Genomic DNA, 22,817 nt, shown 5'->3' on the forward strand with positions numbered 1-22,817 from the left:
AACTGCATTCAACTGTTGCCTTGGTAACCTGAAAAGACTCCCATCAAACAATACCAGATTAGTACTGTGAACTAAAAAAAGTCAAGTGCAGTAAGAAAATAAAGCAGAGACCCGGGGTCCATGACCTATGTTTGGAAACTGAACCAAAGGATGATGCTATAGTGGCTGTTCGCTCTAGAATAAGAGCATGGGCTGTACGGATAACATCCCAACACAACCAAATGTAATATGTACAGTGTGTAGCACAATTCAATCACATACTATTCAATGAAAAGGCACAAATGTCCTTGATGGAGCAAACGTAGTGCTAGAAGCAGGTAAACAACACGGACATATGAAAAAGATGCCAACTAGGATCACAGCTGCACCGAGGGTCAAACCAGTGTGATTGTTTTCCCTTACACTGCCACCCAGTGACATTATACAGATGACTGACGGAGGAAGATAACCCTCCAGTGAAATGCTGTCTCTGCTGCCTGAGGCGTCCCCAGCTGAATGGTCTCTCTTGAGCCTGACTAAACCCTTCATGTTCTATTCACCTCTGGTGGATGGATGCAGGCGGAGGAACGAACTCAGGCAGCCTGCGCCTCTTTAACAAGGGCTGAGAGCGGCAGACAAAACGCTGGTCGAGCCTCGGCGTGAGACCGGGAAGAGAATAACAAGACCTTTCAGGGAGGCAGAAACACGTATTAATTAGACCACCGGGCTGCACTCTTCCTCACCAGCTTAATGACCTCGAGGTCCATACAGCAGGTGTTTATTTATCGGTGTCAGGGTGAGAATAGTTTCTCTTCTGCCTTAAAGGTCTGGATTCAGTGCGTCTTAATTTTACACAGTCTATAACAGAGTTTTAGCACGAAGACTGCATGTATGCCTATCTATAGAGCAAGCTCCTTATGTACATCACATACTGTATGCGTGGGGATTTGTCTATGTGCACAATAAGCTCCTCCAATCGACTTCATAACCTTGGAATGGGCTGCACCAACCAAGATTAACTCTAAACCGGGATTGAATCATTCTTTTCTTGCATTTGTTGCACCAAATCTTTATTTAAACCTGTGTTTTCTCCTCCTTAAAGGAAATTCAGTCACAGTTGCTCAGTCTCGACTTTTAGGTCCCTTAAAGGCTGCAAAATCAGGCTCTTTGGCGTTTTGAGTATTGCAATGTCAATTTCTGCTCCGACAAAAGATTGCACAGGGCTGTAATGTCACAGTATCTGGGAGTTATAAAGCTGCTAGCTGTCACACGTCTGCTTCACAGTATTTTCTTTTAAAAATACTATCTGCCTACCTTACCAGTACTTGATTAAAGTTTAAATCTAGATCGTCTACATCTACGTTTACACATTTTCCAGCATTTGATTTTTCATTGTTTCTTAACAAATGAGAGTCAGATACCGTGCTTTAAAATGCATATACTGATTTCCTTGATACCGATTGTTATAGTAAGAAAATTTGAAATCATTTGATAGTGATTTGATACTATATAGATGGAAGATGTGTTTATGTGTAACTTATCTCATTTAGTGCCTTACCCTGGCAATCTAGGTAGACATGAGGACTGCGACACCGCACCATGTGCAGCCACCAAAATGAAAGACTCCTGGTTCTTTTTGAATTATAGATAAATGTTGAACAGGCTTTTACTGAGGAGAAAATGGCAGCAGAGACAGAATACAGAGGTGGAGAAGTAAAAGATCTTTTGAAATGTTCCCCTTTTGAATGTCTTGTAAGCCCATACAAGCTGGGAACCATTTGATGTCAGAAACTTCAAAGATCCGATCGATAAATCAATATTGCACACATAGATCCACTGAAATGGCATACTGCTGCTACAAAGCATACACGTTGAGCTTTTGTGCACTTTGCTGATTCTTATTATCAGAAAGGTGTACCAGCCAAGCAAGGGCCAGTAAATATCCCCTAATGGAGAAGAGAGGAATATAAGGTGTGCTGCAGAGAGCGATAACCAGAAATTACCTCATGAAATCTTAATCAAACTGGTTGTCGGGTTGGACCGGTGGGAAACAGCCACATCAGTGTCTCTGTGTGGACATCCAAGTGAGATGGAGTGCAATCCAGTGTACGCTAGGAAACATTTCTGCCATCTACCACCCTGAAAAAAGGGGGAAGAGAAAGTTTTAAAAATTAATCGAGCTGAAAGAGACGAGAGGAACTCAGAGACGGGGGCTACAGTCTGAAAGCTCAAGACAAGACCAAATAAAATTTCGACTACAGGACCAGGAGTTGGCATTTATAATGGCTGGTCCTAGTGTGTAAAATACAATTAACACAACATTAACATGTTGTCAATGTGCAGGATCACAGCATTACAGTGTCGTTCTCCTGTAACTGACCTAATCTTTAATGAAATACTGAGACAGGTTGTTCCGGGGGATTTCTGGAACCTGTTAGCCCCCACTAATCATGAGAATTAAAATAGACGGTATTTCTCACTCCAGCCGCTGAATGTCAAGCAGTGGTGATTGTGCAATAGAGGGAATCACCCGCAAGATGAAAAACGGCAGAAAAACAAATCAGGTCACTGAATGACACACTTAGTTCAAAATGCTCCATTTAGAGGATCTCATGGGGACATAAAAACGGAAGAAGCCAAGGAGGGGAAGGAGAGTGTTAGAGGAAGGAGGTTGAAAAGGGGAGATAATTAAGGAGAAAAGGGAAGGTAAAGGGGAATATTAATAAAAGAAGATGTATTACAAATTCACTTAACTCTGCCAAGATCTGAATTCATAAGGAGGCCACTCTTTCAGCCCCGTCTATGCAAAACTCACGTCTTGTTCGGCGACAGATCTTTCTCTCAAAGATGAATTGCCATTTTTGACATTATAGTGTCACTTCCAGTTGTTTTCAGGGTTTCTGAGCGGCTTCTTATGAGAGGTTTGGGAGTCACAGCAGTCAGGCTGAGGTGAGGGGAGACCTCTGCTGTCCAAAGCTGCAGTTGCATCTCAAACTACTGAGGGGCAGCACTGTTGGCTGACATCCATACATACAAACCACAGAGTATCCAAAGACTGCTGACAAACCGAACACAGTGCACCAGCGGAGTTAACCTGAAAATCACAGCTCATCACTCCTCTACTCTCATTAAGACCCTGTTTCGAATATTAAACAGATCTCGACAACAGAAGTTGGTGCCTTTACTGTCTGCATTTATTGTATTGTTTCAAATTACTATCTAATATAAGTGTTTGACATAATTATACATCCTCAGTTTGTGGAGCAGCACTAATTACATTTAAGCCAAGTCTAAGATTATATGAATAACAAATAACACAATTACTTGTGATACTTGCTCTTTAAGCTGCGACTGCCCTCTGTTGGTGAAATCAGCTCACACCAGAGGTCACCAGTACATACTGGGACTTGTGGAATTACTTGTGCCAGTGCGTAAAAGTAAACAGGAACTGTAAAAACTATTTCAATCAATGTTTGGCAGCTTTTGTGGAAAGAGAACACAAAGAATAGGAGAGAGAAGCCTGCGAATTAAATGGTTGCTCCTACAGGGCTTAAGGAGATATTTAAAAAAAAAAAAAGAAAAGAAAAGAAAGAACAGAATTATCCTGAAGTCTACATATGAAAGATGCTTCTGGTTTAGCGGCAGCTTATTGCAGCAGCGTGTGGTACTCATGAATTCTATCTAAGTCTACAAGTATTAAAGGGGCAAAGGGTTAAAGTCAGGATTAGAGCTAAATGTAGCATTCTTCAAGAGCAGTGTGTTAGATGTGATAGCTTGTAGTCAATGTGTCACATGTGTGGGCTCAAACAACTTGGAAAGAAACTATCGGTAATGTAGTTTTACAACTTTTCATTTTAGTTTTATTAGTAGTATGTTTATAATTACTTAAGTTAATTTAAAATACAGAATGCCTGTTGACTGCTTGATTTTCTTTCAAAGGAGAACCTCTGTTGAAAAAAAATACCTTTCAATTGTTCAACTAAAATGCTGTGTCATCTTGTAGCATGAGAGACATTAGCTCACAATAGCTGCTGTTAGAGTCATCTCTGCTGGTTTGACTGACAGCTCACAGGTGCTCTGACACACTGTGTCCAATGAGAAGCCTGTCCTGTAAGAGGCGGTTTGACAGCTGACACTGTGGAAATAGTTACCTGCTCTACATACTGACATGAGGGAGGGTGTGTTGGGGCGGGGACGGCAAGACCTTAACAAAGAGCGCCTTGGTGTGGGGCAAACTGACGGGCCTCTGTTGGCTCGGCCGTGCAGCAGTTAGCACAGCACTTGGCCGCTGACACCTGCTCAGACGTCCAAGTGTTGTCACAACTGTCAAAAACCAAACACGCACACACACACTACCTCGGCAGAGCACACTCACACTCCAGCTGGTCTGAGGGCAAGTGTATGGAAACCACTTGTGTGTCAAAGCCTTGTTTTCACTTTCCGTTGTCTCAGCGTGGCACCCTGTTAGTTTAATGCAGGTCTAATCACCAAGATATAAACACTTTTATCTGGGACACTGAGCTAAACGGTGTCAAGCCGAAGGCCACAAGTGGCATATTAAAACCGTACACTGGGATTTACTGATGATATTCTCATGTGTGACCATTTTCTTGAGTTGATAAACTACTACAAAATACACCTATACACATTTTATCTGTATCTGTTGTCTGAATTTCACCCCACAGCTCTACTAGAGTGGAACCAATGTTACACCCCGTCACATGCAGACGATGAAACCATATGTTGGTGAAACAATATTTGGTGTTCGACATGGAAATAAAGTTGGAGATCGAGGTTTGAGAAAAAAGTGAATTTATTTCCCGTTTGCTTGGTAGTTGTTTTTTTTTTTAGGAAGATTAGGAGGTACTGTTGTCATTTGTTTTCATAACTGTAATTGTAGTGAAGTCCTTTGAGACTGTAACTGTGATTAAGAGCTACGAAAATCAATTTGGCCTCTGCTAAACAGCATTACTGGCAGACATTCCACATCTTTTCCACATACTCTTTATTTCCAAGTTATATCTGTTTTTTTAAACAACATTATTTGACGTTATTATACTTTATGATAAATCAGTGGGATTTTCCCTCTACGCATTTCTGCGTGTTGGCCTACAGCTGTAACAACTCACATTGCTTCTCTAGTTACAAATAAAGAAAACGTTACAAACATTACGTAAGTTCACTTTGTCGTGTTTAATTTTGCTAAACAGGAAAAGCACTCTGAAGGGTAAATCCTCATGTGCAGTGACTTTTTTTGTAACTAACTAAAACCCATATTTGAAACAGTAGCAGGCAAAGTCTACACAACACAACAAAATTACACTGTAAAAGACTGTAAAACAATAATACTGTTTACAATCTCAAACTCAAGCCTTAAGTTGAAAGGTTTATGTGTCATTCCAGTCAAATGCCTTCTCTTGTTTTGCTTAGTGACCGTGGGGCATTTACTTGTCTTGGTTCCTTACTCAGTTCATCAAAGAGCTATCTCTATAAAAATATACAGGATGTGTAGAAATAAAAATGTCTGGATGGCTGGAATTTTAGGGTAAAAGATGGTCTCTAGTTTAGAAAATGTGCATAATGTGGAATATCCAAAATTACACTGACGCTGCTTGAAAACTTGTGTGATGAATCAGTAAAATAGTTTTAGAGATGTAACTATAAAAGTGTGAAGAAACCCTGAGGATTCGTTGATCAAAAAGAAATGATCTAATCTACAACCTGTCTTCAGACCTTCTTTTCTTGCCCCCCACGCCCAAGTAAATCAAAAAAGCTCTGATTTAATTGTACCTTATCTAGAGTAAACAACTACAGTCAACAAATCAAAGCAACTAGACAGAATGCTTTCGATGTAATACAATGTGCTGGATAGTTTTGGACCCTGTTACATGTGATCCACAGCCCTGATACTGAGCGCACTGAGGCCCTTCATTAGTGAAAATGGTGGGTGTTACCCAGAATGCTTTGGGCCAAAGGCAGGACAAGACTTGAGAGGGTTTTAGGCAGCTAAAATTACAAACTGGCATCCGATAAATTTAGAGTTGCAACACTAAAACACTCCTGACATGATGGTGTAGCCTTCTGTAAATACATGTGTAATATAACTCCCGCTCGACTCTGTCCATCTTCTGACAAATAAACCAGGCACTGGGTTAGCATTACATAAGCTGAATATATTTGCACCTCAGACACTGGCATGACTAAAGATAAAACTGGGAAGTGTTTATTTCAGTGTTTTGGCAGCAGCAATTAATGACTGTACATACACCAAAAATAGCAAGAGGAATACTACATTTATACCAACACTACTCCATTACATTTCCACACCTGGGGCTGCAACTAATGATTATTCTCATTATTACTGATTGTTTTCTTGATTAATTGCTTTGTCTTAACAGAGGAAAATTGTTAAAAATGCCTGCTCTAATTTGCCTGAGCCTAAGGTGACATCATGAAATTGCTTCTTTTGTCCTACCAACAGTGCAATACCCAAATATCAGGATGTCAGGTAAGAAAAGGCATCAAATATGTGATATTTGTGCTTTGAAAATTGCTTAAATGATTAATGGATTATCAATATTATCGGATAAAATTTCCTACCTATGTGCTTATTGATTAATCGAGAAATAGTCTCAGCGTTATCCTCACCACAAAGCCTAAAAAAACAAACACAGTGGGCTTCAACTCTGTCTGGAATATTCAAGACCAACCACTGGATCGCTGTAAATTATGTCCAGTTAGCAGTTGCCTATAAACAGGAGCACAGTGCAAGCAGAATAATAAAATGTTCTAGTCGTCAAGTTTCATCTCATTACGCCGATAATGACTTTGATATTGAGAGTTGATATGGGCTCGGGAGGTCCAGCCAGCGTGGAGGACGTCCCTCTGTCGGCGGATGAAGGGAGTGGTCTAACCGGGGGAGAAGTCAATGTTTGGCTGCTGCTTTTCAGCACCGCTTCCTAAATGGGGCACAAGCGGCCAAAGACAAAAACACATCACTCCGGGCACTCGGTGAAAAAAACAACGGACCCGCAACCTACACCCCAAAAAATACCAAAACAAGCCGAAAGCTATTCCTGCTACACTTGGGGCGAATAGGAGTCGCAAACAATGGGCATGTTGTTCATGTTACTATAGAGCTGTTGCTGTGTATTTATACAGTCAGCATATACGCACTAATTATCTTCCTCTCTCTTTTACTCACTCATTCAGTTGCGCCATATAAATATTTATGGTCACTTGGTCACTCCAGCTCTTCTCACCTCCTCTCCTCACTCATTCACCCCCTCACCCTTTCGTATATGCACTCCCCCTCCCCTCTCTCACGCACTTGTGCTCCACAGTATAACCTATATGCTGTTAGATATAAAGCCATTTTCTGCCTCCCTGCTCACCCATCCACTAACTCACCCTTTAATCTACTCCCTCCCTCTTTAGCTCTACTGTGCCACATGAAAAAGAAAAAAAAATCACTCATTCACTCACTCCTGCACTCTCCCTCCCTCTCTCCTCATTTTCACTCATTCAGTCCCTTCTTACTCGCTAACCCACTAACTCACCCACCCTCGTGTTAAAACACACACACACACACACACACACACACACACACACACACACACACACACACACACACACACACACACACACACACACTTAAGTCATCAACTCAATATAAGGGCAGGTGGAGATAGAGGGACAGAGTCACTGATATTTTCCTCACTAAATGTAATTAATTTCAACTTAAATCTGGTTATTTACATTATTTCTAGGCTACAACATAAGCCTACAAAATAGGCTGATGGAATACATTATATAATAACTGCTCATAATGTTAGTTAAAAAGCAGTGGACACTTGATTGCTTGTAAATGTGCAGTATCCTACTGTAGCATAATGTATGGACCAGCTCACTGCCAAGCAGCCTGCTGCCCGGCATTGTCTTAGCACCACTGAGTCTGATGTGGGTGAGGACAGAAATTTGGTTCATAACCAAAAATAGTGTCACGCAACTCAGATAACCATGCCATAAAAGTCGGAGGAAAACACTACTCCAGTGGCTGTGACTTTCATATAGGAATCAAAATGGCGTTGCAGGGAGGGACATCAGACCTGATATTAAAATAAGGAATAAAACAGGAGAATTGATGAAAAGTTTGTTAGCTGGGAGGTTTTTGTTGCTTTGGATGGGCACCTCAGACCCTCATATAAATGAGGAAAGCCAAATGTCAAATCTGTTATTGACTGTGGTCTGATGCGCCAGTTGCTGAACAAAAGAAAGCCATCACTGCGCCCTATATTGAAGGACTTTGGTTTCGGCTGCGGTCCCCCTTGCAGCTGGATTCACACCTGGTCACACAGCAGCCACTTATCCCCCTGTCCGAAACATGGGGATCAATTTTATGACCCAGTATCAGAATTCCTGATCTTTGGAGGTGTTGGCAACTTTCCTGACAATGGAGCTCGAGTGGCGACTGCCATAGTGACAGTTATAACCAATTCCGTCCAAAAAACAGCAAACACAGCAAACCCACCCACCGTATTACAACGCATATAAACCCATATTATCGTCCCAAGTGTCACCTGTCACTTAGATACTGTGACATTTAATTTATAGGAGGTTTAACAGTAAATAATCTCGACCACGTCACTCAAAGTCAATGGCCGGACTGTGTTAGTTGGGAAAATGTATCGATGTATTAAAAGCAAAAACGGAATCCTGCACCGACCAAACCGCGTGCATCCGTTTAAGCATAGATTCAATGTCGATATGCATTGCATGATTTCGCCCGAGGTTCCGTCTGTTTGGGTCAATTTAACGTGAATTGTGCAAAATTGTTCACAGCACGCGTTACTTCCAGCGGGTTTTCCTGAAATAAAAGTTGTTCGCCGGCGCGGACGAAGGAGAACCGGCGTGTCTCCGTGAAGCCCAATGTCTCTGCTATCAGCCCATAATGTTTTGTGGATCAGAACTCCGTCGGGGTTTTTATATTTGTCAGGAGTTGGAGGATGAAGAAACACAAACAGGACGGCGCCAGTTCCATGGAGTCCGCTAGATCAGCTGCTGGCAGTTGGTGTTCTCAATCACGTCCGCAGATAGGCTTCATAGGCTCACTGAAGCGCCTGTGGAATAAGACGCTTAAGTGATCCCGTGTACTGACGCTTCACTTTGTGTGGACAATTATTATAACATTTTTATATTTTAAAAGCAGAAAGTGTGGCATTGTCTGTCAACTCGGACTTTCTCGGGAGACGCTTTATTTCTGGCTGTGCATATTTTTTTCTGGTTCTGACGCTCCGGTGTAGCCTACCAGCTGACCCGGGTGAAATTACACCTCCAGGACTTTTTTCTTAACTTACTCAAGAAGAAAGTCACTATGGCAGAGACGTCGGCATCTCCAGCCAAAGCCAAAAAGGCATCCAAGCCCAAGAAACCGGCTTCTCATCCGAAGTACTCTGAGATGATTAAAGCGGCAATCGTTCACGACGCCAGCCGGAGCGGAGCGTCCCGTCAGTCCATCCAGAAGTACGTGAGGAAGAACTACAAGGTGGGCGACAATGCCGATGTGCAGATTAAAATGGCCCTGAAAAGGCTGGTGGCATCAGGGATGCTGCGCCACACCAAAGGCATCGGTGCGTCCGGATCCTTCAGGCTGACCAAACCCGAGGACTCCAAAAAGTCAACCAAGGTGGCCGTATCTGCCAAACCAAAGAAAGCAGCGAAGCCCTCCAAGCCCAAGAAGGCAGCCAAACCCAAGAAGGTGACCAAGACGCCGGAAAAACCCAAGAAGGCAGCTGCAAAGAAAGTGAAAAAGGTCGCGAAAAAGGCGACACCAACAAAAGCCAAAAAGGCACCAGCTAAGAAACCCAAGGCAGCCAAGCCAAAGGCAAAACCAGCAAAGAAGGCAGCCAAGCCCAAGGCAAAAACACCCAAAAAGGCAGCAAAGACAGCGAAAAAGAAGTAAAGGGACAATAACAGAGAGACAAAGACACTGTAAATACTGAAGGAAATGTTTTCGTATATGTATTATTTTTGTAAGGTCTCATGCAAACGTATGCTGTTTTTACCAGTAGTTTTCTCTCCATTGCACTATAGCCTAAAGGTGCTGTAGAAACACTTGTGAGCATTTTTATTTGGGGTTAATAATATTAATAATAATAATAATGTTCATTTCTGTCTGATCCTTGGATACATATGGGCAAATGTAGGGTCTTGCTGAAAAGGAAAATGTGTATATAGTTGAACTAATGAATAGTTGTTAGTGCACGGGGTCAGACTGAAAATACAAATGTTTCAATGGTGAGCATTGTTGAGCCTTTACAATGTACAGACCTTAGGCAGTGGACGTCAGCAAGATTTTCCTAAAGGCTCTATAGTTGTCATTCAAGCTCCATTCTGTATATTTTTCTCATTTTCCAAACGATTCATAATTTTCACCATCCCACTGTGTTCAGTCACTTTTAAAGACTGTTTTTACTGCAACTCAATAAACCTTTGTCATCTTCTACTAAATGTTTCCGTCAACTTACTGCGCGCATTTTACGCGTGCGTAATCAATGCTTGGTGAAGTGTTGGACATGGAAGCGAACGGAAGGATTAGTGAATATATCAAAGATTAATGGGCTTAATTCTAATCTGTATCAACAGACCAATAACACCGTCTCCTCCATTTTCCACAAACATTACCTAGACATATAAACCTCTTTGGTCCGCTACATGAAATCGTAGTTATTGTGCGCCAGGATGCTGCAGACAAAGCCCAGTGATGGAGGCTCCAAAGACATACATGATATTCTGTGGCAGAGAAGCTGATAACATTTGTGTAATAAAAAAAGGAGAGAGTGGTATTTTGAGATTTCAATAAAAATATAATATCCAGAATTTAAAATGTTTTTTTTAGTTCTACACTAAAGTGGGCCCTACAGAAGTCAATGCACTGAGTCTTAAATATCATCAGGTTATAACAATAACTACAATCATGCACTCCGAATTACCTTGCAACTGCTTTCACGACTTTGGATGGGTAAAACAAAGGCTTTGTGTGGCACTTTGGTGTAGACAAAAAAAATCTTATTCTTTTTGGAAACAACTGCATAGTCCTTTAAGGGAATAGGAAAGTGGTAAACACATGGCTGAGACAAATTTAGGAAGGAAGTCCGGTGCAAAATGGATAAACATCTCAGTGCATAATCAAAAGCTGAGCTGCGTACAATTAATTTAGATTTTTTCCTCCCCTTTTGTTCCACCAAATGAAACTACTCAAAATCCCAGCATCCACGTTTCTGTGTGGCTCCAGGAGTGATGAGATGCCTTTCCAGACACACCCACTGCTGACTGTCCTGCCTCTCACCTGGTGCGCAACACTGCCATCTTGTGGTGGCTTCTAGTAACAGTCGACTCATCTTCACTGCAGTTAGGACCGAGATGCCAGCAGGGACAGACAGACTGGAGTCAAACTGATGAAAGTCAAGATTAGATAAAAGTTACAATCTACATACTGTTAATAATTATTATCTTTAGAGACAGGTGGAAGATCATCAAACTAACCTCGTCAAACAGCTTCAGGCTGAATGATCAAAGAGGGGCGTCCATGCTTGCCAGGGCATGCTGTTCTTGCTTTCAGATGCTATGTGCAAAAGGGCAGTAAATTGATGTTTCTTCAACATAAGATAACCCAACATTCATTTTAGCAGTACAGGTGAATGTTACCATTGGGAATTACTTTAAGTAACATGTTTTGTGATTAAGATGTGGTATGGAGAACTTGAATTATAAGTTGATCGGTCTTCCTTGAATCAAACTCATTACCACAGATAAAACAAAATGTGTAGGGTCAAGTCTCTGAGGTCTGATACTTGTGTTTAAATGCTGAAAATGAACTAACAAAACAGAAAACCCATCCCAACACCCACAACAATAGTCTTTTGGGCAGAAGCTCCCACACAGTCTGGTCTGGTCTTTTATTAAGCATCTAAATCAGTCCAATTTCAGTAAGAAAACAGCCATATTTTCAGTCGCAGAATTGTGTCCTGCAGAAACAGCAGATCACCAGCAAAACATATCAACAAAAATGGACATTAACATGACTGACTCATGTTGGAGAACAATGCAATGGCAGATTATGTAAAATGGTCAGTGTATGCACAGTGTCAGGTGTATGTGAATAGAAAAAGCACAGATTACAAATCTATTTCAGTCTCAGTTAAAATTAATTTGATTTCAATGTGAACAGATGGAGTGAAAGCAGAGATCTGACCAGATTCTTCTTAATGATTTTGTCATTTTAAGATCTGCTTTATCTCCTTTTATAGGATATTTCTTGCTTACTTGCAGATGCATATTATACGGATTGCCATTTTTCTCCATGCACTAAGAGAAATCTCTCCCTGCCACAGCAGATCAGTGGAGGCCTTACTGCTAAAAACATTTCAACAATAAGATTCAAGCAATTTAAAATGTTTCACTCTCAGGCAAAATGGTATGCCTAAGACGCAAATCACATGCTATGACTACTCATTGCTGCTGGGAGTTATTTGGCAAATCAGACATGAACATCTTGTATCTGTGGTGTCTTGGTCAGAAAGGAAAGTCTTGCTCATTGAGGAGTTTCATCAGCAGCCAGTCAGGACGTCCTCTGTTAAAAATGCTTCATGTGCTGCCCTTTGGTTCCTTAGTCTTGTCGATTTGGCATTTCTCTCGTATGCTCATGAAACACTGCATGTACATCAAAACTCTCAAATCTCACCATCAACTCTTACAGATAATTGAGGGGAAAGCAGTGGATTTGACACTACTGTCTTTGTGCATTTCCTCTGTTCTGATAAAGCACCCGTTTGGACATTAACAGTAGCAGTTCTGAGCGAAGACAGGCTAACTCCTACTTAGCCGGGTTAGACAATGTAAGGCAGAAAAAGCTGGGCACGGCAGCAAGGAGAATAACATGATCACTAGCTTCCAATTGCCTTTGGATTTTTGTGATCTGTTGACTCAGAGGGTAGGACAAAGTGAAAAAGTCAGACACTAAGAGGGGCAGAGATATGAAAAGTTTCCTGGAAGCCTTTATGGTGATAAATAAAATAATGCAGCCTTCATCTAGTTCACTGCGGTGGGTCTGGATCTGGTCTTGGAGGTTTGGTCTTGATGGATGGAGGGAGCGTACATCATCTTGAAATGATAAAGCGCAGCTGGTTGTTGGTCATTTCAGTCTAGCAACAGCTCTGTAGATTGCAAAGCCCAGAACTGCAACCACAGCCGAGCCCAACGCCACTCTCAGCCAGAAGGATGTGTTGCTCATGTCTGAACCGTTCAGGTGTCTGAGATGAGAGGAAAAAAAAAAAAAAAAAAAAAGCACTGAAGGTCAGCCACACTAAATAATGTACAGATAGTAACATTAACATTACAGTTGTCTTGCATCACAATGTTTTAAACATAATATTCTCCTCTGATGTAAGTCTAAATAGAACATACGGGTACATTGCTGCCCAGGCAAGCCTGGTGTAGATGTTCTTGCTTGTGGAGTCGAGGAACTGGCTGGAGAAGGGCAGTGGAGGAGGCAGTCGGTGTTTATAACAGAACTCTGCTGGGGTCATTCCGTGGAGCTGCTTGATTTCAGGTAGGTCGACCTTTGAAGCGACCAGGACACATGGGATGTTGCTCTCCATGTAGTGTTGCTAAGTAAAAAAAATGGGATAAAGAGTGAAAACTTTAGCTGGGAGAGAAGAGAACATCATTTGTTTTCAAGGGATTCCTGTAGTAATACCTAACAAACTGAAGAAAAGTCTACATCACTTTTATCATGACATCAACTGTAAAAGGATCGTGCATGGATCTGTTAAAATTCTGAGGTGAAATCTTAAGTTTATTTTGTTTATTTATTGGTGAAGACTCCCGTTTCTTCCTGTGGGTGTAAACTGTCTGACAGTAGGTAAAAGCAGTAACTGTGTTTGCATGGAGCCTTTTATTCTCGCTAATATTCATAATAACAGACCAAGAAGATTTAAATTACTTCACCTTGTTCAGAATAAATACACTTTTTTTTGGAAGGTTTTTTTTTTTTTTTGATTTAAACATTTTATAATTCTTTGACAGAGGAAATTTGGAATGTAAACAACTCTGATTACTTTTTATTTTCTTAAGACCTTTACTCCTAAAAGCGCATGGGCTCTCTCAACCACTTCAAGGCTTTTATCAATGTGGCACATCTTTCCAAGGGGAAAGATCTTAGTTTCCAGGAGATTCTGAAACAGCAGAAGCTAGAAGTGGCCTGCGCTCTCCTGCAGAGGCCATAACTGCAGAGTAATATTTACAGACTGAAATGTTGCGTCACTGCAATGAACATCGATAAACCAATGATAATACTGGAAGCAGATCTATGTCTCTCATTTTCCCGTTCTCAACAGCTTTACTGGATTCAATCCATTGCACATATTAGAGCCCTTCTTTCTATAGAGCATATAAATAAGATATGTTTCATCCTTTAATTTTGTGCTCACGTTAATACTTTCGGTGAATTTTGTAATTTGCATTGATGTGATTTGTACAAAAAAAGGTTCATGTAACCACAGCCACAGAAATTGAGAACCATGAAATTACTGTGCACCACAGTCTTCATTCCATCATTTCTTAATATAATGGATTATCTAACGCAGACAGTTTTCAACTCTCCAGAATTTGCTTTCTATAATTACATAAATGAGCAGTAGAAATTGCTGAAGGCAGCAAATTGAGCAGTAATACTGCATAATGAGCTAGGCTGTGTGCAAACAACAGTGTAAAGTAGATGGGCAACCTATGTGAGCACACTGGTATTATCCTTTAAATCTTCCTGTAACTTTTGTTGTGACTGACCTTGTATATACTGGCACAATAGTCGAAGGAATGTGGGTCACTGGTGTCATACATGAGACAAGCAACGTCACAGGAGGCGTCTGATGCCTTCAGGAACTCTGCCTCTACATCCACCTCATTGAGCTGCATGGGAGGAAGGAGAATAAATAGTGTGGTGCTGAGGTTTGAGTTAAGATTAAAGGTTGAGGGACAACATTAGGATCAAGACGGGGGCTACTTACGATAAGGTACTTGTCCTGGTTGCTGATTTGGACAGTGTTTATGGTATAGGGGGAGAAGGCACTGCTGGAATTTCCTTGATTCTGTACAAAAGAGAAAAAAACAGTGTTGTTGATGGCGACTTTAAGATGCTTTTGGCATATAAGGTTCTAAATGGACTTGCTCCTTCATACCCGTCTGATCGGCTTAAACCTTATACTCCAGCTCTCTGTTCCCACAATTTTCAAGAACTAATTGTTCTGCTGATGAGATCACTGTAAACTTTCTGAATCTCACTGCATCATTCAAACCGTTTGCTTTTTCCCCTCAAGCACGCTCTCTACCTTCTCCTTCTCTACCTCCTTCCTGTTACTCTCCACAGGTCCTCCCGCCTCCAGAGCTGCAGCTATAGAGTCTGGACCTGCAACTGCAAACCATCTACTGCCCCCATGATCCTGTTTAACACCTGCTGCTAAACCTGCTAAAATGTGCTATAATTAACAATGTTTATTATTATTGTTATTAGCTGTTATTACTATTTTTATCAGTAGGAGCACTATAGTTGCCACTACCTTACTATCGCTGTTACTGCCGCTACTGTCACTATTATTAATATTGCTATCACTGCCCCCTCCCCCAACCAGTCGAGGAAGATGGCCGCCCACCCTGAGTCCAGTTCTGCTCGAGGTTTCTACCTTTTAAAAAGGAAGTTTTCCCTTGCCACTGTCGCCTAGTGCTTGCTCTTGGTGGGAATTGTTGGATCTCTGTAAATAACATTATAAAGAGGTCTAGACCTGCTCTATTTGGAAAGTGCCTTGAGATAACTTATGTTGTGAATTGGCGCTATACAAATAAAAATTGACTTCATTTATCAGTTTAATAATAAAATATTTGACATTTTCAGCTCCAGACTAGCAGATCGTGTCGTACCACAATGTTGCGGCCCACAAAGGCCTGGAGAAAGGCTGTCTTTCCCGTCCCCCGTGGTCCGATCACCTTGCACAGAAACACTGACCGCTGTGTCTGGTGCTTCTCTAGGTCCACCTCTTTCTCCCGTGTCACTGCACATATAAACAAACACAAACGCAAAATATGAACCAATGGCACAAACACACAGGATTGTCATTCTGTTTAATCTGACATTACGCAGCTGACCACCTGCCTTACCCCAACAAATGGTAAAATATAATACTGTCTTTGATTTTCAGTTTCTAATTTACACTATTTGCTATACAATGCAATATTGTGGGCTAATCCTTTTCCAGGCAATATTATAAAAAGCCCTGAGGCGGGAGTCCAACATTGTCATTACAAAGAAGAAAGAAAGATCGACCTGCCACCGGGGCTGTTACTTCAGTTTCTTCTCGTTTCATCACTGTTGTGTTTGTCTAGGCCACCAAACAGATCATACATGCTACAGTCCAGCCAGTGCAACACATCACTTGTGATGACCTGTTTATTCCCAAGGATTTTTAAGCTGTTGTATCTAAGATTTTATCAATGGATCTTGTAAGTAAAGTGTGGTTATAAACAATAAGAATTAAAGCAAATAATGTGAAAATAAGACATGGGTTGTTACAAAGAACGAGAGAGCAATTTCCCTTTAACAAATCAGTTTAGCTTGCCAAATAATCAGTAACACAAACTCTCTGGCTTTAATTTGACTTTTTAAAATTTAAATATTTGACAATAAGGCTTTATATTTATTACATTTATTAAGTAAAAGTAAGATTAGTCTATACATTGAATAACTTCAATCTTAGAAAAAGTGCCCTCTAGTGGTGTTAAGGGCACGATCGATAAAAATACACGTACAATAACAATTACCATCAATAATAAAAGCTTGATTCACAAATATAAAACACATGTTAAAACCAGTCACCAGTCCCCTTGTTAAAAGACTTGAGCTGCTTTCTACAGTCGGGTTAAATACAAGTGCTCATTCCTGGACAGAGACAGTGTGTGTGATTAGCAGCAGTGAGACATATTACACCACACTTTCCAATCTTGTCAAATCTTTCCTGGCAAAGCGTCCTCGGGCTGCGACTAGTTCACACACAGTCTGCAGTGACACTACTCTCATGCACACACGTACAACTGCTCCTCATATAAGCTCAAGTATGAGCCACTAATTTAATCATTAAACCATATTCTTTTAGACACAAAAAAAAAACATGTCTTCATCATGTGTGGAGAGTGCACCATGCATCAAACCATGCATACATGAAAGTGTAGACGCATGCAATTTGCAAACTCCAGAGTGAAAGGGAACTATTTATTCCTATCTCAAGGACAAATGCACAGGTATGTAAATCTATTAGGCTACAGTGAACTGGATTAACACTAATAATCCTCCTATAGTGCTTAACTATGAGATGTTTTCAAGGGGAATGTACAGTATGTCTCCCATGTTCCACACACAGATGGTCTCAAACTTTCTTAGATACATACTGTTTGTATGCACATGCTGATTGTTGGGATTTCCTACAATTAAGTCAATCTCTAAGAGTCAGTCTCACACTCACACACACACCTGTGATTGCCGAAGTCTGTGACTCCTGCTCAGTGAGGATAGGGTAGCCTAGGTATCCTAGGTGCTCCAGGCAACGGTGGATGTCAAGGTATGCAGAAAGCCTGCATGTGAGGGCATGGACATATATGTGAGCTTTGAGCAGTGCAGAATATAAATTACCTTTAAGTGTGTTAAAGTGTAAACTATGGCATGCTTACAATCATATAAAATCATCGACAACTGAGTGCCATACTTACATCCACTGACAAAGGTAGCCGTGATTAGAGATGTGGCCCTCGTCTGTGGTTGCCACAGTCATGTAGACCTCAGCACCCCATGGCATGTAAGGACATACACAGAACAGGTTCTTAAGCTCTGCCGGTGACAGGGCAGAGTCTTTGTCCTAAGAAGGAAAAAAAGCCACTTCTTCAAAACAAGGACACTCTCCACTATTGAGTAAGGAGATTTCCCACAATATTTATCTGTTTAATTCAAGAGCCCAAAGGGACACTGTAACCAAAGGCAGCTAGGATCGCTACTCACTTCATCATACTTGTTGAAGAGCTGCTGGAGAAACTGGTAGCCTAAATGATTGATTTCTGTGGTGCAGCCGACGGCGACTCGTAGTCTGAAAACACAAGAACAATTGCCATACCTGACAGGTGTGTACAAATCAACATAATACAGACAAAGCCACATGAACATGTTAGAAAAATATAGTCTGAGATAGATAACGATAGAATACATAAAGGTATCTTTTCGCTCGGAAAACTATGGTTATCAGTAATGTACCGTTTTGCAGCTGAAACGATGGACAGGATATAGTCAGTAGACTTACTCAGGATAAAGGTAATCATCAGTCAGCTCAAGGTTGTCGTCATAACCAAACTTCCTGAGGATGGTCCACGTGGTTTCATGTCGGCCCCTCTGGATAAATAACGTATTAAGGAACAAGAAACCTGAAAGAGGAATGACAGACAACTTTAGACGACTGGGGCCCCACAACAACACGGTTTAAAGCTGCATGTTCTCATTCATGACTGATTTTTACCATTTAGGGTCAGGCCGTTGTCCTGCACCCCATCGCTGGTGTTCTTCCAAACTACTGTCTTCACGTCTTCTAAGGCTTGAGGTGCCAGAGGATTCCCAAAACAAGATTTCTACAAAAAAGATGATTTTTTTTATTTTTTTCTGGTTCAAACAATAGCTGAGAAAACATTTTGTTAGGTTATTTTAACTTGAACCTGAAATCTGTTGAGCTCAGCATCACTGAGGATTCGGTCATTGTCTTGGTCAGAAATGTAGAATATTCTGCTAAGGGCTCGGATGCACAAGGGTTTTAGCTGGGGAAAAATATTGAAGGACAAAGAACATATCATTAATCAACCAATCATTTATATGCACAAGTGGATTGGGACAGAGAAAGGCAGACTCAGCAGTTGGCTTCCCATTTCCAAAAATGGCTGACCTGTTTGTCTTCAGGGTCATATAGAGGGGCAGTCGGGTGAAGAACTGCCTTCTGTGCATAGTAGAACAGCTCGGAAATGTTTTTCAGGTTCTTTGCAGAACACTTGAAAGAGAAAATCAGCAGAGAGATTATTTCAGATACAATTACCTACACAGTCTAAAAGCCAGATAAAGTGTGCATGTGTAAATATTTGTGTGAAACCCAGCAACCGTGAGTGTATCACAATGGTAAGGTTAGCAGGTGTTTACAGACAGCAGTGATTAGCAGACTGGATAAGTCTGCAGGTCAGCCTCACCTCAACACATGTCTCAATCTCAGAGAACTGGTTCATGATGGGAAGAATGGTTTCCATTGAGCTCCCACAGCGAAGATCAGACTTGTTTCCCACAAGGATGATGGGAACTCTGATGTAACATATGAAGACAGGTTAACCCTCAGTACAACACTATCATGATTTGTTATACACAATGACATCATAATACAGGCTAATCTTTGGGACAAGACTCATTGCTAATCAAATACTGTGTAATGCCCTCACTCACCACATTTTGGGCATTTTGCTGATGCTCTTGTAACATTTTCAGGGTGACTTAACTCCACAACAGGCTTAAATTCCTACTCTGCCAAGTTTGCCAACATTACATGCAAACAGTGGGAAGTAGAGCAAAGTTCAACAGCAAAGCAGAGCCCAAGTAACACACACCCATCAACAGCTTATACGTACTTGTTCCCTTTTTCTGCATTGCCATTTACTAGAGGTATCCATTTAGTTTTGATCTGAAAAGTGAAGAGCAGCATATGACAAAAGTGTATTTTTTCCATTTAAATGCATTTGGTAAACATAATACACAGTATCTGGAATACTTGTACAGTATGAGAAAATGTAAACCAAGCAGCAGGTTACTTACCTTGTCTATTGTGTCCTCGTTGGTGACATCATACACTACACACACCACATTAGCCTGCAGTGACAAAAATTTCATATCAAAAACAAACATCAGATGCCATTCAAACAATATTAATCAAACCCCTGGTACGCCCTACAGTTAAAAAAAAATATATATAATTCATAATTCTTAATAACTCCACGATATCTGCATATAAAAACCCTGAAAATTATGAATAGACTAATCACTTGTAAAAAATATTGATTGAGGCACTTGTTACTATGAGCAGTAGAGTTTATGCATGTTCAAAAACCCCCAGTGCCAGAGAAAGGAAAAACATCAGGCTCAGGATGTTATTGCTTGGGAATAACACCTAAAAAGCTTAAATTGACATTTCTTTTTTGTGTATGTTGTTGTTAAGTACTTCAGGAGAGCACTGAACCAACCTTCAAATGTTCGCTTTTTGGTCTCATTTAATGTGTGGCAACACTTTCGAGTTGCAGACAACGTTACAGGCAATTACCTTTATTCATACAACTTTTTTCATATTATCAATTATCAAAGAATTGTTTGAGGTTGTTCCAGCTTAATTTAAGACAGGGTGCATCTGGTTTCTCATAGATTTTATTAAGATGCTCTGTTGTTAAAAATGATGATGTTTAAGTGCAGATCGTTAATTAGTACTGCTCTTAAATAAGTGTGCTTACCTTGATGATCTCATTTCTAAGGATCTCATCAGTCTGTTCTTTTTCTGTCAGGGTCAAGGACAAACACAAACAAACCTGAAAATCAAGTCAAACAGACCCACATGCCTTGTCTATGGCTCCTTATTTTACAGCTGGTGTCTTAATGCGCAACAAGCAATGAGACCATCAGAGGATTGTTTACACGGTAGTCATGTTACCTGAGTAGTCCACTATGTGGGTAGGCACCTTCTCCGGAGTGACGTCAGCAGGGATGGTGATTTCTTCAGCTCTGGAGGGAACCTGTCAGAGTGTGTAGATCACAGACAGACTCATCAGGTTTTCAGGCCACAGCATCCCATAATATATAATATAGACTCACATTTTCTATCATATTTATATGAACAAAAAAAGACATTTTAAGTCGTATCAAGCACCTTTACTATTAAATACATTTAAACTAAATGAAGACATAGTCAAAAAGTTTTAATATATACAAATTACACAAAAAATCTGTACTGGCCACATTGTACATAACACAGCAGTCCTGAATGATTTCTTGAAATTTTCTAAATATGTGGCAAAAAGTCATAAATGTTTGGCCAAAGTACCTAGTATTCAATAAAATTCAGTAGTGGTTTCTGTACATTGCAGGATCTGTTTGACACAGAAAAGTTAGTATTAGAAACCTTAATGATATTTTAATTATTCTATATCTGATCATCACTGAGACATTGAAACTTAAGCTTGTTTCATTGTGTGACAAGTCAGTTTTGCAAGTGGAGCGGCAGCAGAAGTAAATTTGCCAGCTAATCTGAAAAAGGACAATGATAACACCTCCTGCTTTACACGTACACAGGCAGGGAGGAATTTTATTAGCTTGTACTCAGTGAACAGAGCCAATAAACTATGTTTTCCTTAGTGCACAAAAACAAAGCACTTGGCTGAATATTGATTACTGTAGAATAATTGTGGACATAATTGCTAAAAAGAGGTCGACACAGGCCACAAGAAGCAGGTGGTCAGATTCTTGACCACCCCCCAATATCACAGGGGTAAGCAGCTGCACTCACACTTACCTCTTCAGGAAACTCCTCTCCAACCAAAGACATGATGAGTGATGTCTTCCCCACCTTGGCTGTAAGGAGAGACAATATGCAGAAGATGAGAGGATATGCCATGGAGAGACTCAATGATCCATTTTAGCTCATACTGTATGCTGAAAGTGATAGCACTTAAAAAGTGCATGTACTAGCAAGTTAGCCGACTACTCCTTTATTTGTATCATTCACACAAATGCCCAAAAATGGACTGAAGTGCTGCTGGTTAATATGGCATGAAGCAAACACTATTTTATAGCAGCTGCACAGAGAGGTGTTTGTCCTGACTCAAAAAGACAATATTAAATCAAATGTCATGATGATTTATGATGCATCTACAAAATGCCTAACAACTGTCAATACTGAGTCACTGAACTTTAGATACAGTTAAGTTAACGGGAAATGTGTCACTTTCAGAAAAGCACAGTGACTTGTTTTAACAGTTTGGATTTTCAATAGGTAGTTGGGTTAACTTTCTAACGTTAGTTCATAATGCAACTGCCTAAGTGCAGCTAACATTAGATTTATAGTTAGCTAACATGTCGATGATCTCCGACGGAACTGCCGGAAGTGAAATAACAATTAAAATACATCTGTGTAATGTCGCTTTAAGTTCTCTATGACAGTTAGAGTTAACTACTAACTGACCGTTCACAAATTGAATACAAAGTTACTCTAAGCTATGTTAGCATTAGCGGAAACTAACGTGTGAAAAGCGGTCACTTCGTAGAAAACATACGCACTTTTAAAACTCAATTAACACAGAAACATATATTTTTTCAATTTAATAGTCTTCGCCACTAGGATTAACCGAAGTATATTCAACTCCAAGTTAATAAGTTAGCTACAACAGCTAATGCTTGCTAGTCCTTTAGCTTGTGGTCAGCTGTCAGTGTAAATGACTTACGTTCCCCCAATAAAAGTATCCTGACGTCTTGTTTCATGTTTCCTCTCTGCGCGAAGAACAGCTAGACGCGGTTCAGTGTTACAGTGACATTTATCTTTCATTTGAATGTCAAATTTCTAGCTAAAACCAAACGAGTGCCTCTCTTCAGCGATATGCACCCAAGGTGAAAATATACCGTTCCGGTTCACATGGGAGACGGTAAAAACGCGCCCTCTGTTGGACAAACTCCGCGCTGCTTA

The 22,817-nt window shown here is 40.6% G+C and overlaps 2 protein-coding genes across 2 annotated transcripts; one reads left to right on the top strand and one right to left on the bottom strand.

Moving 5' to 3' along the window:
- The first annotated feature begins 9,098 nt into the window (after positions 1 to 9,098).
- On the top strand, positions 9,099 to 10,488 carry LOC130162402 (histone H1.0-B). The gene has a single exon (XM_056366129.1). It carries the CDS (start codon positions 9,353 to 9,355, stop codon positions 9,938 to 9,940), a length of 588 nt encoding a protein of 195 aa, XP_056222104.1. The 5' UTR covers positions 9,099 to 9,352; the 3' UTR covers positions 9,941 to 10,488.
- A 1,429-nt stretch (positions 10,489 to 11,917) lies between these two features.
- rhot2 (ras homolog family member T2) lies at positions 11,918 to 22,754 on the bottom strand. Its single transcript, XM_056366128.1, has 19 exons — positions 22,579 to 22,754; positions 21,651 to 21,709; positions 20,793 to 20,874; positions 20,596 to 20,639; positions 19,910 to 19,963; positions 19,726 to 19,778; positions 19,297 to 19,405; positions 19,002 to 19,103; positions 18,778 to 18,876; positions 18,585 to 18,693; positions 18,372 to 18,492; positions 18,077 to 18,161; positions 17,791 to 17,936; positions 17,555 to 17,655; positions 15,952 to 16,082; positions 15,045 to 15,125; positions 14,824 to 14,946; positions 13,444 to 13,646; positions 11,918 to 13,289 (listed from the first exon to the last, which is right to left on the bottom strand). Exons 1-19 carry the CDS (start codon positions 22,613 to 22,615, stop codon positions 13,172 to 13,174), a joined length of 1,857 nt encoding a protein of 618 aa, XP_056222103.1. The 5' UTR covers positions 22,616 to 22,754; the 3' UTR covers positions 11,918 to 13,171.
- Between the last annotated feature and the right edge of the window lie 63 nt (positions 22,755 to 22,817).

Source organism: Seriola aureovittata, chromosome 21, assembly GCF_021018895.1.
Source record: "Seriola aureovittata isolate HTS-2021-v1 ecotype China chromosome 21, ASM2101889v1, whole genome shotgun sequence".
In the NCBI taxonomy this organism is placed as follows: domain Eukaryota; kingdom Metazoa; phylum Chordata; class Actinopteri; order Carangiformes; family Carangidae; genus Seriola; species Seriola aureovittata.

What these genes read in the sequence shown, in the direction of transcription:
- rhot2 (XM_056366128.1), bottom strand. Translation starts at nt 22,615, where the DNA reads ATGAAACAAGACGTCAGGATACTTTTATTGGGGGAAC. An exon ending in CAACGGCCTGACCCTAAATG is followed by an intron (nt 18,493 to 18,584) that starts GTAAAAATCAGT and finishes TTCCTCTTTCAG; the next exon opens with GTTTCTTGTTCCTTAATACG. An exon ending in GGCTACCTTTGTCAGTGGAT is followed by an intron (nt 17,656 to 17,790) that starts GTAAGTATGGCA and finishes CCTCACATGCAG; the next exon opens with GCTTTCTGCATACCTTGACA.
- LOC130162402 (XM_056366129.1), top strand. Translation starts at nt 9,353, where the DNA reads ATGGCAGAGACGTCGGCATCTCCAGCCAAAGCCAAAAAGGCATCCAAG.